The sequence below is a fragment of the Sebastes fasciatus genome, chromosome 21 (assembly GCF_043250625.1).
Source record: "Sebastes fasciatus isolate fSebFas1 chromosome 21, fSebFas1.pri, whole genome shotgun sequence".
NCBI classification, from domain to species: domain Eukaryota; kingdom Metazoa; phylum Chordata; class Actinopteri; order Perciformes; family Sebastidae; genus Sebastes; species Sebastes fasciatus.
The window spans coordinates 26,919,452-26,935,094 of NC_133815.1; the positions used below are offsets into that span (position 1 = coordinate 26,919,452).

The 15,643-nt window shown below is 42.1% G+C and overlaps 1 protein-coding gene across 1 annotated transcript in view; it reads left to right on the forward strand.

Moving 5' to 3' along the window:
- Nucleotides 1-276: 276 nt before the first annotated feature.
- The window catches only part of tgfbr1b (transforming growth factor, beta receptor 1 b), a 61,871-nt gene continuing 46,504 nt past the window's right edge, over nucleotides 277-15,643 (forward strand). The window contains exon 1 of the mRNA XM_074622382.1: nucleotides 277-415. Within this exon, the coding sequence (XP_074478483.1) occupies nucleotides 352-415 (64 nt within the window). The 5' untranslated portion in view covers nucleotides 277-351. The remainder of the gene's footprint in view (nucleotides 416-15,643) is intronic.

Consider the following 15,643-nt stretch of genomic DNA (forward strand, 5'->3'; position numbering starts at 1 on the left):
TAATCATTATATATAATGATTTTGGTTGTTGTAATGTTGTTTTAGGAGTTATTAGTTTTACTCATAAGCTGGTTGATACAATATCTTTAAAAAGAATGCATCAAAATGTATGTATTGTGATAAATGTATACTTTGTCATTATAGTGAATAGCAACAGCGTTTGTTTACAGCAGTGGTAGAGTGGCTCCAGTGGGGCGAGGAGTGACAGGTCTCTCCGCCAATCAGCATCGAGCTCTCCCCCGAGCTGGCGCTGGACGGGCGGGACATGCGGCTCTATTAGCCAATCAGCGTGTACCTTCCTCAGCGCTGGGAGAAGTTAGCAGTCGGCTGCCAGTCTGGTCCGAAGCCACGATGGATGCAACACCATTCCTTCTGTTCGTCCTCCTGCTCGGGACAGGGATACTAGAAACGACCGGTAAGTGTCCTCGGGATGGACAGGGCTCAGTTAGGTTGGGTTGGTTTCTCGCGGATTTCTCTGAAGTTGCTCTCTCGGGTCCGATCCGCTCAGCCAGAGACGCTCTTTGTTGAAGAAGCAGAGTGAGTCTAACTAAGATGGCGCAGGGTCGGCGGCCAGCGGCCAGCCTGCTGCTGCTGCTGCTGCTGCTGTCTGAGGAATGCTCATTGTCTGGGGGGAAAAGGAAGAGCAGGGAGCTAAAAGTCACACTGGGCTTATAAAGGTGGACGGCTTTAGCCCGGATCAGAGCTGGTCTCTTCGGATCGGGCTGTGCTCAGCTTTTATATTGTGCTCTGCCAACAAAGAGCGTGGAGGAGGAAACCGAACTCAGCTCAAACTACCACTAAGTTGGCAGCATCACTCAGCGGATGTTTACTTGTTTTAGTCAACACTGGTTGTTCATGTAGCTGCTGGTTGGATGGTTCGAGCAGGTATCTGACCTGTCTGGGTTGTCTCGGGGCTCAATGTGTCCGTGTTGTCCCGGGTTACCGTTATATGTCCTCACCTCATGTTAATTACTAGCGTCTCATCTATAATGCTCCCACAGTGACCTGCTGCTCACTTAGTAACGTATCGCAGTTAGTAACTTAGTAATGTCCTGCTCAGTTAGTAACGTCCTGCTCAGTTAGTAACGTAGTGCTCAGTTAGTAACGTAGTAACGTACTGCTCAGTTAGTAACGTTGCTCAGTTAGTAACGTAGTGCTCATTTAGTAACGTTGCTCAGTTAGTAACGTAGTAACGTACTGCTCAGTTAGTAACGTTGCTCAGTTAGTAACGTAGTGCTCATTTAGTAACGTTGCTCAGTTAGTAACGTAGTAACATACTGCTCAGTTAGTAACGTAGTGCTCAGTTAGTAACATACTGCTCAGTTAGTAACGTAGTAACATACTGCTCAGTTAGTAACGTACTGCTCAGTTAGTAACGTACTGCTCAGTTAGTAACGTAGTGCTCAGTTAGTAACGTACTGCTCAGTTAGTAACGTAGCGCTCAGTTAGTAACGTACTGCTCAGTTGGTAACGTAGTGCTCAGTTAGTAACGTACTGCTCAGTTAGTAACGTAGTGCTCAGTAAGTAACGTAGTAAGGTACTGCTCAGTTAGTAACATACTGCTCAGTTAGTAACGTACTGCTCAGTAAGTAACGTACTGCTCAGTTAGTAACGTAGCGCTCAGTTAGTAACGTACTGCTCAGTTGGTAACGTAGTGCTCAGTTAGTAACGTACTGCTCAGTTGGTAACGTAGTGCTCAGTAAGTAACGTAGTAACATACTGCTCAGTTAGTAACATACTGCTCAGTTAGTAACGTACTGCTCAGTTAGTAACGTAGTGCTCAGTTAGTAACGTAGTGCTCAGTTAGTAACGTACTGCTCAGTTAGTAACGTAGCGCTCAGTTAGTAACGTACTGCTCAGTTGGTAACGTAGTGCTCAGTTAGTAACGTACTGCTCAGTTAGTAACGTAGTGCTCAGTAAGTAACGTAGTAAGGTACTGCTCAGTTAGCAACGTAGTGCTCAGTTAGTAACGTAGTGCTCAGTAAGTAACGTAGTAAGGTACTGCTCAGTTAGTAACGTAGTGCTCAGTTAGTAAGGTACTGCTCAGTTAGTAACGTAATTACGTACTGCTCAGTTAGTAACGTAGTAACGTAATGCTCAGTTAGTAATGTACTGCTCAGCTTGTAACGTACTGCTCACTTAGTAACGTTACGCAGTTAGTAACGTTACCTGCTAAGATAGTAACGTACTGCTCAGTTAGTAACGTACTGCTCAGTTAGTAACGTTACGCAGTTAGTAACGTTACCTGCTAAGATAGTAACGTACTGCACAGTTAGTAACGTAGTGCTCAGTTAGTAACAGGACATATTTAGACTCTATTTCAGTAGTGGCCAATTAAATTCGGGACTTTTCCCTCCAGCTGATATTTAGAGTAGTTGGTTGTCTTCTATCCCGTCTGCCATCTTGTCTTCATGAGTTAGTTAATAACCTGGGTTAACTTGCTGTTTAAATAGCTGTCTGTCAGTTAACGTTAGCCTACCAGCTCTAGCCTGCTAGCGTTAGCCTGCTAGCTTTAGCCTGCTAGCTTTAGCCTGCTATCATTAGCCTGCTAGCGTTAGCCTGCTAGCTCTAAGCTGCTCTCTACAGAGCAGTGGTGCACTATAACAGAGTTGTTACTGTAGCTAAAGGACGGTTTAGTGTTTAGTGTTTAGTCCAGTTTGTAGTGATTAGTTGGGACATGAGGTCCAGAGGGACTCTGACCCGTAGACACGGAGGTTAAACAGTTTGTGTCTACTTCTTCTTCATATCCCGGGTTAACAGTAGACGGAGCATCCAGCGCGCCAGATTCCAGACAAACATGTGCCAACTCAATGCTGCTTTAACTAAGAGACCTAACGTGTGTGATAACGTCTATTTTGATCTGACTTACTGTCAAAAAATCTCAATCAAATAAAGAAAAAGAGACCTACTCATCCTCGTTCATTCATGATGAATAGACGGGAGGGGGGGGGGGGGTCTGCTGAAGACGCTCGGGGGACTCTTGAGTCATGTGTAATGGGCTGTTTATGGTCACCTATAAGCAGTATTAAATTACCCCACAAGATTTGTGAATTGGATTGGGCATTTCTAGCCCTATACCTGTCACAACCGCTGCAACCATTCATACTCGCTCTCATACGCTGCTGAGATTTTCATCTTTGCAACGGAACGGTGTCCGCTGGTCTTTGTTTCAGTGCTTAGCATTACAGAATGAGAAGGCTTTTTCTCATAGGTACAAACGGTACATAATGTTTTTCTTCCGATTGACTCACGCGTTTCCTTTGTGTGACATTCCTTTGTGGAGGGAGGGAGAAAGAGAGAGAGAGAGGGGGAGAGATGAGTGGAGGAGCATGCGTTTCAAACAGCATACATAAAGATCTCATCTGAACCTCCCCATGCCAAAAGCAGGGTTGTGTCCTCATATACCCCATCGCTGCCTCGGATGCAGGCTGGTTATTAAATTGATATGTTGGCTCAAGGACACGCAAGAAGGGAGGGAATTCCGCTTTCTTTGTCCAGCAATAGGATTGTCATGGCGTGAGTCCACGGTCGGAGCTTCATCATTTACATCCCAAAAGAGTCCCAATATTTTGAATGCAGATAATCTGACCCACTGATGTGAAAAAAAAAATAGTGCACCAGCGCACATTTTCCGATCACATGAATATCCATGCGGTATATTAGATCGTGTATACATTCACAGAAGGATTGATGTGTTTTAATCACCTGGTGTCATTGAGGCTGTAACATGTCACGGTGCACCTCTCCGTGTTCAGCACCACACCCCTGCAGCTCACACATACACTTGCTTCAGCAGCATTTGCACACAGCAGCGCACTACACACACAAAAGCATCCGCACACATCCGAGTGCTGGCAGCGGGCTAAATTGGGTGGTGTCACTATTACTCTCCTCATCCTACCAGCCTCAGTCATCCTCTCGCTTAATAGGATCTGTCCTCATGCTCTGTCACTAGTTTCTCCCTCAGCCCTCCCACCCTTCACTTTCATTTGTCTGCTCTCAGTCTTGTGCTTCTCCCCCGCCCCCCCTTTAAGCATAGTAAGTAAACGGGCCACGTTTAGCTGGAGTGGCTGGTATAAAGAACGAGTGTTGTGTCAGCACTCTCGGTTAAATGCAAGTCTCTGTCGAGGGAGACTCCAAATCCCGTCTGTCCCAGACAGCAGAGGATGTGGGCGGATTGCTTTAGGATGTTATCTCAGCTCAGCTTGCTACTGGTTATGAAATTCTTGAAATAACTAGGGATTTAGGCAGGTATATATCCTACAGTGTGTCCCACTGTCATACTGCAAAGTATACTCTATGTACTAAGGAGGATGTTGCAATGTTTTGGTAGTTTGAATTGCGAGAAATGAACAGGAAATAACACAAGGCATGTGCTGAAACTGCGTCACTAGAATACACTTTTCTCCTTTCTAACGTGACTGTTTGTGCTGTCAGCTGTCAGTGGAGCTGTCTCAGCTGGACTGATGATCAACAGGCTGAAAGAAAGCCCTACATTTGATGATATACAGCTTAATTTGTATTGTCACAGCCTTTGTTTTCTGTTACTAGTGATCAGATGTGTTAGTTCAGGCAGCCAGAAACCAGATATTGTTTATGAATCAGGTACCTTAGTCTGTATAGAAATGAGTGGCTGGTAGGTGATCAAAAACCTTGATACTATCATGATGATAATTTATAACAATTTCTCATGTTCCATGTAAAGGTAATATCCCAAATAAGATTAAAACAATGGAACTAATGTACATGTTAACATAAAGAGCTGGGACAATTCACTCATCTGCCGATTCGCTACAATCACGATATGATTTGATATGTATTGCGATTTTTAAGTATTGTGATTCGATATTGTGATTTTTGTTAACTTTTTTAAACACTAGACCATGGAGGGAAGAAGTTGATTTATACCCTTCAATGGATGTTTATTTTGGAAAATATCTAAATGAATACATTAAAATGTTTGATTTTCAGCATGTATGTAGTCAGAGATGTCCTGAAGTCAAATATATTGTCTAGTCATTGTCAGGCATTATTTATTCAATTTATAGAATATATATTATAAGAATAAAGACATTTCCTTCACATATTAGCGGTGTTTTCTTTTTAATTAAAGGGACGTGTAATGTTTTATACTTCTAGTAACTATAATCCAATCAATCTTATTTCCATATATGTATTTTGTATATACAGTTCCCTTTGTTAACACCTTATTTTGAAAACTATGTGTAAAAAACAAATCGTGATACATAGGTGAATCGATTTCTCCCCCCCCCCCCATCCCTATTAACATACTCGTAGTGTGCATATTTGTAGAGTTAGATTCAAACAAGTCAGCTGGATCTGATGGGCTTGACCCTGTGTTTTTAAAATCAGCCGCTCATATTATTGCTTCCCCTATTACAAGCCTGTTTAACCTGTCATTTCATCTGTCTGTTTTCCCCCTTGACTGGAAATCGGCTACGATTCTCCCCCTCTTTAAGGAGGCTCTGGCTCTGACCCGAACTGCTACAGGCCGATTTCCATTTTGCCCTGTCTGGCCAAAGTCATAGAGAAACTGGTACATAAACAACTAATTCACTTCAACACTCTTAAATCATATTTTGTCTGACCTGCAATCTGGGTTTAGGAAAGGCCACGGATGTACCACCGCTACACTGAAGGTCCTTGATGACGTCATCACCGCCATGGACAACAAACAGACTTGTGTAGCTGCCTTTATAGACCTAGCCAAGGCTTTTGACTCGGTCAACCATAACATTCTCCTGCAAAGACTTACCAGCATTGGCTTGTCCAGTAGATGTTGCAACTGGTTTGCTAGCTACCTGGCTGATCGTGTCCAGCGGGTGAAGACCGAAAACATCATGTCTGAACCTCTTACCATCTCTAAAGGTGTGCCTCAAGGCTCCATCTTAGGCCCTATTTTGTTCTCCATTTATATTAACGATGTAGCCAAAGCTGCTGGAAATTCCTGGATTCATCTGTATGCTGATGACACCATCATATATTCAGCTGGTCCCTCACTCCACTCTGCTGTGTCCACTCTTCAACAAAGCCTCACCTCCATCCAACAGTCTTTCCACAACCTCCACCTGCTCTTCAATTCCAAAAAGACCAAATGTATGCTGTTTGACCGGAAAAACCTCATCATCCCCAGCCCTCCCAAGATCTACAGTGCTGATGGCTCGGAGCTGGAGTTTGTCAGCTCCTACAAATACCTTGGCTTCTGGTTGGACTCATCTCTCTCATTTAACACACACATCAATAACCTTCTGGCTAAAGTCAAAGCTAGACTGGGTTTCCTGTATCGAAACAAGGCGTCCTTCACACACTCTGCCAAATTCACCCGTGTGAAAATGACCATCCTTCCTCTATTTGACTACGGCGATATAATTTATAAAATGGCATCAAAGACCACCCTCAGAAAACTGGACACACTCCACCACTCAGCAATCCGTTTTGCCACGTGCACCCTTCACCACCCACCACTGTGATCTTTACAGATTGGTGGATTGGCCCTCCCTTCACACCAGGCGGCTACAACACTGGCTGCTCTTGGTCTACAAATCCATTTTGGGAATGACCCCTCGCTACCTCTCCAATCTTCTGCACATTTCCGACAGCAATCGCCGTTTAAGATCCAGTGACTTCATTAGGCTCATCATTCCAAAAGTCCGTACTGTGTTTGGTCATAACTCCTTTCATTTTGCCGCTGCAAATGACTGGAACTCACTACAAAACACGCTCAAACTAACAGCTCTCACCTCTCTCAACATGTTCAAACAAAAGCTGCAACAAGTCATAGTTGACTGCTGTACTTGCTGACCAGCCCTCACTTCTCTCTCTCTCTTCCATTTTTACAAAGAACATCCAGTAATCCGCCTTTTTTTGTACATAGTGTTTATTAATTTACCTATGCTGTTTTTAGCCATTTTCTCATGTGTTTGTCATACTGTATTGTATCTGTGCTGTTTGTGTCACTTGTGTGGACTGTGCTACTGCCTCTTGGCCAGGTCATCATTGTAAATGAGAATTGGTTCTCAATTGATTTTACCTGGTTAAATAAAGGTCACAAAAAAAAAAGAGACGTATTGTCCAACAAATCATGCAATTTATAGTCTGCACACTGGCATTTAAAAAACATTCTTATTTTTATAATTTTTTACAACTCAAAGCCACTCTGCTGAGGATCACGGCCGGTCATTCATATTTTATACTTTACAATTTAAAAATTGATGCACTAAAATTCATTGAATGCTCCAGGGATGTTACTGTACACTGAAATTGCAAAACAACAACAACTAATAAACTACTAAAAGGGGTCTATAGCCCAAGTGTATATGAAAGCAGTGTTCAGAAAAAAATGGAACCAAATGAGGAAGGGATGTTTTCCAGTGAGGCAATAGTCATGTGACTTTATTTTTCATCAAGGCCACTGTGGGAGCTCGGCTTCCTCTTCTCCACAGGGTTCAACAGATATGTTGTGGTGTGTTTTATCTTGATACTGATACTGTAACACATTCCACAGAAACTACTGAAAGTCCAAATTGTGCACTTACTTTCATGTGCACCATGCCCCCACCCCCATATTTGCCATATTTGTGTCTGTTGCGCATGCTTCTACCAGATGCTGGTGTAGCTTGGTTTTTCTGTGTGCTGCTGCTGTCAGTACTAGCAGTGGAGGAATGCCAGGCATGCGGGCGACCCTGGACGCCCGTTGTCCCGGCCCAAGGAACCACGACTAATTTGAGAGGTTGTAGCCATGTCAGTGGCCGTCGGATTCAAAGGCCCCAACGCGTTAGTGAATGGCCCCCCGCTCTGCTCTCCCTCGTGGGGTGGCCAGGGAATCACAAGCTCCACCGCTGATTCTATTTTGTGAGAGGCCAGAGTTACGCTGGTTCATATCAGACGGGAATAAGAATTAGAATGACTAATAAATCACAGTATTAGTCGTTAATCTTTGTAGACTACTTACAAATGTTGGCAATACCCCCATACTTCTAGTTTGAAGAAGTCCTGAGGTAAACAGTATTTGTGTAAATGAGGTAACAAAGAAACTGGTAGGCTTTGCACTGTCTTTGCCATATGTACTGATTGAAGGCACTCTGCTGAAAGCCAAGTGATCTATTATTTTATTTGTGTCAGAGTGAGGTGCGCAGCATAACAGTCCTCCGTTGTTTAGTCATTTAAACGCTTTTATTATGAAGCAGCATAATCAGGAAATCTGTGACAATAAAGCAGATCTATTCAATTTATGTTTCTATACTATTTACTGGCATTTTAATTCCTGTTTAAGTTTGGACCAGTCTGTTGCTGCATTAAAAAGGTTTACACATGAATTGTAATTCCTGTTAATTTTGAAGATTTCTTTACCAAGTTGCTGTTGTAGGATTTCTTATTTTAATAATAAAGAACAATTCAATAAATTTATATCTATGAATTTATTGGTCACATTTTGATTTACAAAGTTTGGAAAGCAATGTGGTGCACCGGTAAAGCAAAGCCCAGGTATTCGCTATCGGTATCACGACTGAAAAAGTTGGATCGGTGCATCCTTAGCGTGGAGGCGGGTCGGGCGCACTTTGGCCCGACTACAGAGATGGTCCATCTCGGGCGTGACTCGATGATGTTCATATTCATTATCTTAATCAACCAATGTTTACCAGAGATGCATCGCGGTTACCGGCTGATCAGTCACATATTTCCGATTTGGTTTTTTTTGGGCCGTTTTTACACACGTACTGCATGTGAAGCACGTAGACAGTAACATCACAGCCACACACATGATGGTGTTGAAGTTTTTCAGCTTGAGTGACGAAGACATAAAGCTCACAATTTGTCACAACTGCAATTCCAAAATAGGAGGAACAACTTTAAAATCATTTGGAAGAACTAACTAAATCAGACACTTAGATTACTCTGAGCAGCATCATGGGAATGAGTTACAATCTGAGAGTCCCTCTGCTTGCTCGTCTGCCGACATCATAGGGTCTTTCTCCCAGCAAAGTCCTGCTTATAATGTAGCTAATGTTAATGGAAGTTGCATTGACTTGCATTATGAGGCATTCAAACTGAATGAGTATTGGGCCAAGGTGAATTATAACGCTATCAGGATGTGTTCAAATGAGTGAAGAAACTCATTTAGAGTTCCTGTGTCATCATTTGCCCCGTCTCTAGATTGAAACGGGAAGCCACCTGTTTGTTTGTCAGTGTAATCCACCAACTGCAACACCGACTGTTGGAGAAACAAACTGAAGGCAGAAAAAGGAAGAATGAACAAAGAAGAACCCTTCTTAGGGTTTGTAACAATAATTAAGTGTTAAAATTAAATGAGTTATTTAGCTTAAGCACAACAGAACACAAATCGCCGCATTCAACAGGAATTCTAATGTTGTACCTGCAGTTCTGCATACATTTGGTAGAGCAGGTCGTCCACTAGTCGGAAGGTCGGCGGAATCGTCGAAGTGTCCATGAGCAAGATACTGAACCCCAAATTGCTCCCAAAGGCTGAGCCATCGGTGTGTGAATGAGTATTTAGATCAGATCCTGATGGGCAGGTTGGCTCCTTGTATGACAGCCTCTGCCATCAGTGTATGAATGTGTGTGTGAATGTGTGTGTGAATGGGTGAATGCTGACATGTAGTGTAAAGAGCTTTGAGTGGTCAGAAGACTAGAAAAGCGCTCTATAAGTGCAAGTCCATTAACCATTTGCCCATGTCATAATATCTAATGATGTCATGTTTTCAGATATATCTACTTTGGAGAGTGTTTTCTGTTGGGTGGCACATTTCACTCCATTGAATCTATCTCCACCCATGTGGTCCATACACAGGTGTAAACCCAGCCCTCCTCTCTGTGGAGGTGAGGAGTTGGAGTATCCTCTGATGGAGTGGACTGGCTTGCATTGAAGCAGAGCCTCATTGCAGCAACAGAGGCAGCCTTGTCCTGTCTAGCTGGCAGCTTTATAAGAAGAGAAATGCTGTTTAGTGAAGTCATCATGTGATGGGAAACGGTGAAGGACATTTGGAAGATGATGAGGGTGATTATTTAGTTGGACTCCTTGATTGAGGGCTCTACCTTGGACTGTCTATCCTAACTGACTGTGTGTGTGCACGGGGGGGCGTGCCCTGTCTGGGTTGGAGCAGCTGCCAGGGTGCTGGCTGTCTAACCTTTTAGATCAAGCTGCTGCATATTTATAAGACCAGCAGCTCAGACAGATGTACTGCCTTCTCCTCTCCTCCCACTCGCAATCTGTATGGCAGGAACAAAACGGTGCCTCGGTTTTATTTCATCTTTTGTGATAAAACAGGCAGGCTGCACGGCATACACTGTTTTCATAGGACACGAGTTACAGTCAATGCAAGTTGTCAGCAAATACTGCTTATGTCCAAGTGTTCTGCAAACACTACACAGGAAACACAACTCCAACCAAGTGTGCTACATTTCCAGCTTCAACATTTTCAGCACATTGTTTTTTTGGTTTGATAATCAGATTGTAGTGAAAGTGTGGCGTGTTGCTTTACATCCCTCTCAGGCCTTTTCATGCTACCTCTGCACTCCGTTGGTTTCCTGTCCAAACTGGCAAATTGATCTCATGTTTGCCCAGTGTCAAGGACAGCGTGTTGTATCTGTTATAGTGTGAGCCACAGCTTGGTTTACACCACGTCGCTGTGCTTAGGCTCCAGCTTCAACCTGCAAGGACAAACAATTCAGCAGGGCAAATAGCAGCCTTTCTGCAGCGGGCCCCTTCACCCAAAACACACACACACACACACACACACACACACACAATGCAGAGAGCACATCTGGTATGGACAAAGGACAGGCCATTATGGAGGTGGATGGGGGTAGGGTAGATGGGTAGGTGGGGCCATGACCTATGGAAATGACTCAGGGAGCTGAAAGGTCCCACTAAATAAAGGGGAATCAAGTCACATAAAACGATCTAAGGAACGGATTGGGGGCAGGGCAGTGTGTGGACGGTAACATGTAGGCCCATGGGTGGGTGTGTATGTGTGTGTGTGTGTTGGTATATTTACTTTCCTTTTGACTGTATGAATGTAAGATTCTATATTAGTAGTATTTTTTTAAAATCACAATATTTTGTTAAAGTACAAATGTGTACCAAAATACCAAATTAAATTCAATATTATATATATATATATATTATATATATGTCCTGGCCTACACATCATATTCTATCATTTTAATATGTTTTTAATAATAATGATGTCAAAATTCATTCCCTCTAATATCGCAAATCATACAGCAATTGCAATATCAGTGTAAATCATATTATAATAATTGAAAATCGTGCAGCCCTAATGTATATTATACATACCAATAAAGCAAGCTTTTAAAGAAGACAGCTTATTAACTGCACATGGCTGTGTCGGTGACTACGATAGCCTCCCTTTTACTCGCTGACTTGAATGACACAACTCCCCTCACATAGAAGGGTTTTCACCACAAACAACTTAAAAAAACAAATGATAGTTTTGGCAAAAATGGTAAAAAAAAACTCTTTTGCAAGGCTTACACCATTTAGCATTGCACAGAATTGACCATTCAAATAGGAATGTACAGGGAAAAATACCTTGTAGCCTTTACAGTGTAGCTTTGTGCTTCTTCCGTGGTTCACCTCGCAATCATTGAGATGGAAGAGAAAATGATTGCTGCCGCACGTGACTGAGTGCAGGGTCGGTCCATATCATTCTGACAAGTGGTGCTGCTGGTTCTAAGATAAACAGGTGAACCTGTGTGTCTTGTTTTTCATCAGAAATGCTGCCTTCTGGTGAAGCCTGCACTGCAGAAAACCCCCCTCACATCCTCCCTGACAGACACTTTCAAATACAGTAGCAAAGCCTCAGATGGCATACAGTGTTTTTAGAAAAGCACAATACTGTACATGATGTAGAGGTCATGTGTTTCCTTTTGTTGCAGAATATTCATTAGTCTTATCAAAGGAAAAATGAAATGGCAGAAACAAAGTTTCTTACTACAGCAGGTCTCCACAGTGTAATAATACAAATTAGAATTAAGATAAAAAAAACAATAATAGGGTTTCTAAGTTTAACCTCTTCCACTCCTTGAGGGCGCCGGCTCCCTCCGTCGACTTAACTGGCTTTCAGAAGTAGATGAAAAAAATCCACCGGTCAAGCATATGTTTTACTGGACAAAATAATCAGTTGTCTTTTTGTGTCCCATCCATTTGTTTCAGTACATTTCATAGAGTTAATAAGGTATTGACCTATGTTGGATACAAAACTAAGAGAACTTCATTAGGAATTAATTTGCATGTTTGTTACGATGTTGTGACGAAAGCGAGTGTCCGACAAACTGTGTTTGTGCTCCGTTAGCAGCTCTAGCGTCAGCAGCTCTAGCGATAGCAGCTCTAGCGTCAGCAGCTCTAGCGTTAGCAGCTCCAGCGTCTGCAGCTCTAGCGTTAGCAGCTCTAGCATTAACAGCTCTAGCGTCAGCAGCTCTAGTATTAGCAGCTCTAGCGTTAGCAGCTCTAGCATTAGCAGCTCTAGCGTCTGCAGCTCTAGCGATAGCAGCTCTAGCGTCTGCAGCTCTAGTGTCAGCAGCTCTAGCGTCAGCAGCTCTAGCGTCTGCAGCTCTAGCGATAGCAGCTCTAGCGTCAGCAGCTCTAGCGATAGCAGCTCTAGCGTCAGCAGCTCTAGCGTCTGCAGCTCTAGCGTCAGCAGCTCTAGCGATAGCAGCTCTAGCGATAGCAGCTCTAGCGTCTGCAGCGCGGCGTAACTTTAGTGAGTTTCCAACAGACTGTGTGTGTGTGTTGCTGGTGAGTGTGAGGTTGGTGGTGTTCTAGCTGTGATCGTAGGTGTAGCAGTGTGTGTACAGTTTATTTGTTGGTGAATAAATGCTATGAAACTACAACTCCTCCGCTCCGCTCAAGCGAGCCGGAGACCGGAGCCGACTTCCTGTATCCTGCAACTCCGGCTGCGCCTCTTAAGGTGGGCTGTTAAGGTGGACCAGCTTTTCTCCTTAAAGAGACGAGCCGCTCTTGAGTTTTGCTTTATAATTAATTCATATTAATATATATATATATATATATTAATCGGTTAAATGGTTAATTATTAACATCCTTAGTCTTGGTGTCTTGATATTGTATTTTAGAGGGATTATGATCATTTTTATCAATACTGGAGTGGTAAAAAATCTGTGTAACAAATGATTTATTCAATCTGATTTATTACTAGAACAACTTGACAGCTGTGGCAGCATCTGAAATTAATCTCCAGGTTCCCAGTTTTCAGATAATATACACCACTTCTATGTGACGACCCCCCCCTAGAAAAGACAAAAATGGGTCTATGGTAAAGAGAGGTGGAGTGGAAAAAGCTCAATACCAGCCAATGTGTTTGTGGAGATTGTGGTTGCCATGGTGATAAGAGTAATTAATTCAATGCACGACTGGGGTGGAGAGAGAGGTGTGATGTGTTCAAGTGACTGCACATTCACCAAGGTGTTGCTTGTAGAGCAGATAATAGAAAGTCTTAGGTGAATGGGATTGTTGTTGGTCGGGGGGGGAGTAGTCATGGAAGATGAGGCGCTGTACTCTCGCCTCATTCTTTATTAAAGACATCATTCATGTGTTTGTCTTAGTCTAGAAGCAGGGCTGAAACGGAGAGAAAAGATGCTTCATGTGGACGTACTTTGTCCAGTGTCTTTGTACGTGTGAGCATGTGCAAGACGAAGACTACAGACGAAGTAACACCATGATAGCAGAGCTGCAGGATGAAATAAAAGATCATTCCACATAGAGATGTGTCCTTATATGTCCAAAATAGTTCTATTAAAAACTGAAACTCTTTTCAGTCTGACACAAAGATCAAATAAAATTCAGACACATTTGCACTGTTAGAAATACTTGATCGCTAGGAGTCATGAACTCCACAGGGTACCTGAAGTACTCAAAGATGACATTTTATGCTTATTCTTAGTGTTGATCAGCCACTCATCCTTGGACCAGAGATTCTGAATTGCATCGTTAATTTCACTTCTGTGAATGATTTAACCAAAGTTCTGCTCTAATGTGTGTATTAACCTGTGAAGCCCTAGTTTCTTTATCCCTCGAAAGAAAACACCTGAAATAAATCCAGACTAGCTCCTCAACCATAAGGCTTAGATGCATACATCTGGTCTCCTTTGAAAGGTAAGAAGGAAAGGAATATGAATCCATTGTGACTAAACTAAACTACATAACCATGGAGAGTACAATGTAGATGCAATAAAAAAAAATAAGATTTTTATCTGCAACAAGTACAAAATCTTAATTTTAAAGGCAATATCACCATCACAACAAAGATCCCATAAACAATAGATGCAACTGAATCTATTCTGCTACTCTTTACTACAACTGGGACTGTAAATCTGATGAACATACACTAAAATACACCATTTAGGATACATAAATATTAAATTATATGTAGACATGTTAGTAGTACAACCTCGTACTATACCAGTAGTACAACCTCATACTATACTAGTAGTACAACATCATTCTATACTAGTAGTACAACCTCATACTATACCAGTAGTACAACCTCATACTATACCAGTAGTACAACCTCGTACTATACTAGTAGTACAACATCATTCTATACTAGTAGTACAACCTCGTACTATACCAGTAGTACAACCTCATACTATACCAGTAGTACAACCTCGTACTATACTAGTAGTACAACCTCCTACTATACTAGTAGTACAACCTCATTCTATACTAGTAGTGCAACCTCATACTATACTAGTAGTACAACCTCATACTATACTAGTAGTACAACCTCACACTATACTAGTAGTACAACCTCATACTATACTAGTAGTACAACCTCATACTATACTAGTAGTACAACCTCACACTATACTAGTAGTACAACCTCATACTATACTAGTAGTACAACCTCACTCTATACTAGTAGTACAACCTCACACTATACTAGTAGTACAGCCTCATTCTATACTAGTAGTACAACCTCACACTATACTAGTAGTGCAACCTCATACTATACTAGTAGTACAACCTCATACTATACTAGTAGTACAACCTCACACTATACTAGTAGTACAACCTCGTACTATACTAGTAGTACAACATCATTCTATACTAGTAGTACAACCTCGTACTATACCAGTAGTACAACCTCATACTATACCAGTAGTACAACCTCGTACTATACTAGTAGTACAACCTCCTACTATACTAGTAGTACAACCTCATTCTATACTAGTAGTGCAACCTCATACTATACTAGTAGTACAACCTCATACTATACTAGTAGTACAACCTCACACTATACTAGTAGTACAACCTCATACTATACTAGTAGTACAACCTCACACTATACTAGTAGTACAACCTCACACTATACTAGTAGTACAACCTCATACTATACTAGTAGTACAACCTCACTCTATACTAGTAGTACAACCTCACACTATACTAGTAGTACAGCCTCATTCTATACTAGTAGTACAACCTCACACTATACTAGTAGTACAACCTCATTATATACTAGTAGTACGTACTGATTTGGCCAAAATGTAGTATGTAGTATGCGAACAAAAGCAAAATCTACAGTATGCCAAAAATACCCGGATGTCGTACTGATTTGGAAAAGAA